Raw genomic sequence first — 1,596 nt, forward strand, 5'->3', positions numbered from 1 at the left:
ACCTGCTCCGTGTCACCATAGAGTGGGAAGATGCTATAATTTATGTTGCCGACCATGTTGGTGGCAATAACAAAACCCGTGACCTTGCCTTCAGCATCTGTCGCTACAAACGTCAGCTTCTTATAGGCCTGTATGTAGGGTCGCAGATAGTCTCCGCGGTCGTGCCCAGCGATGGACTTGTCGTAGTCGAGTACAGCTTGCAGCATCTCCTCGCTGTATGGCTTCACTATGATATTAGCATCATCTTCCAGCTTCAGGGATGCTGCGAGCTTGGCGTGATCGACGGTGCAGTACCGTGAGGTAGTAATGAACGACTCGGTCGTAAATCCGATCTTCTTATAAAGATCTACGCGGTACATCATGGAGTTAATTCCCATGTTACGGTGGCCGGCGTGCTCAAGTATGCGCTTCAGTAACATACTTCCTATTCCTCTCCGTCTCATGTCGCTACGTACTATGAAGTGACCGCAGAAGGCATCGTCACCAACTACATCACAGTTCAGAAAACCTGCAAACAGATACCAGATCTAGTGATCACCATCTTCTTATAATTGTGTACGTTTTGCATTGATCGCGTAGCTTGCCACAGAGCAATCATCCCTGGCAGTTTGCCGCAAAATCAGCTTCTACTATAGATATAGAATAAACAAAGATAGCCAACTCCACCGCAACGGTTATTCTATATTGCTATCTTGTTTATTCTATATCTATGCTTCTACGAGGTATAATTTATGTTTAGAACGTATATATACGAACCTACTGGTTCCCCGCTGGGTAACACTGCCGTGGAAGCTCCACCGCCTTCTCCGTAGTTCACCATGATCTCAAGCGTCTCAAGCGCGAAGTCTTCCTGAAAATCCCCTGCCCACCATTTCATGATATGCGGCAGATCTGATTCGATAGTATCCCTGATCGTACACCCGTCCGCCATGACGCTTAAGTATGAGAGCACAGTGTGACTGATCCTTGTCACCTTGTTCACGGATAACTTGGTAAACAGCGAAAAATACCGGCTAAACCGGGATAGACCGTGCCCTATATTCTTCCGCACCATAATTCCCCTCCGGCCTCCACTGCTCTCAATTTCCTTTAAGTTGATGAAATTTCCTCTAAGAACTAGCGCTTGTTACAAATCGGCGAAATGAGAAGTTTTTTTGTAGATTTATATTTGTTTTTATTACTTAAATACGTTTTATTTGCTGTGCTGAATGTCACATGCTTCCAGCGCAACGCTGTAACAGAATGATAAAATCAGAGAACCTGTGTGACTGATCCTTGTCACCGCCCTGGTCACTGATTCTTGCTCACCGATAACTTGAAAAACCGGTAACAGTTTGGGAAACTTGGTAAACAGCGAAAAATACCGGTGTGCCATTAGAAAAGGCAGCCGTGGAAAAAGATGATCGTTGCGCCAGTGCGCAGGGTCACTGCGCATGTCTTTTGTTTCCACCAAAAACGTCACGCGGGTCACGTGAAACGTCACGACTGACGTCACATGACAACAAACGAACACGTTTCCTGAGAGATGGCTGTGGTCAGCAAACGCATTTCTGGCGAAGATATTCTTACACACGGACCTGTTTCAACATCGTGCTC

General features: G+C 46.1%; 1 protein-coding gene across 3 annotated transcripts in view; it reads right to left on the minus strand.

The window, feature by feature from the left end:
* Positions 1-1,059, minus strand: part of LOC106804683 — a 2,978-nt gene extending 1,919 nt beyond the window's left edge. The window contains exons 1-2 of one of the 3 annotated variants that reach the window (XM_014805961.1): positions 757-1,059; positions 3-508 (exon numbers count right to left, since the gene is read on the minus strand). In XM_014805961.1, the coding sequence (XP_014661447.1) occupies positions 3-508; positions 757-1,054 (804 nt within the window). In that variant the 5' untranslated portion in view covers positions 1,055-1,059. Of the gene's footprint in view, positions 1-2; positions 509-753 lie in introns of all 3 variants that reach the window. The other 2 variants (XM_014805959.1, XM_014805960.1) reach the window with 2 other exon arrangements.
* Between the last annotated feature and the right edge of the window lie 537 nt (positions 1,060-1,596).

The sequence above is a fragment of the Priapulus caudatus genome, unplaced genomic scaffold (genome assembly GCF_000485595.1).
Source record: "Priapulus caudatus unplaced genomic scaffold, Priapulus_caudatus-5.0.1 Scaffold83, whole genome shotgun sequence".
Lineage (NCBI taxonomy): Eukaryota > Metazoa > Priapulida > Priapulimorpha > Priapulimorphida > Priapulidae > Priapulus > Priapulus caudatus.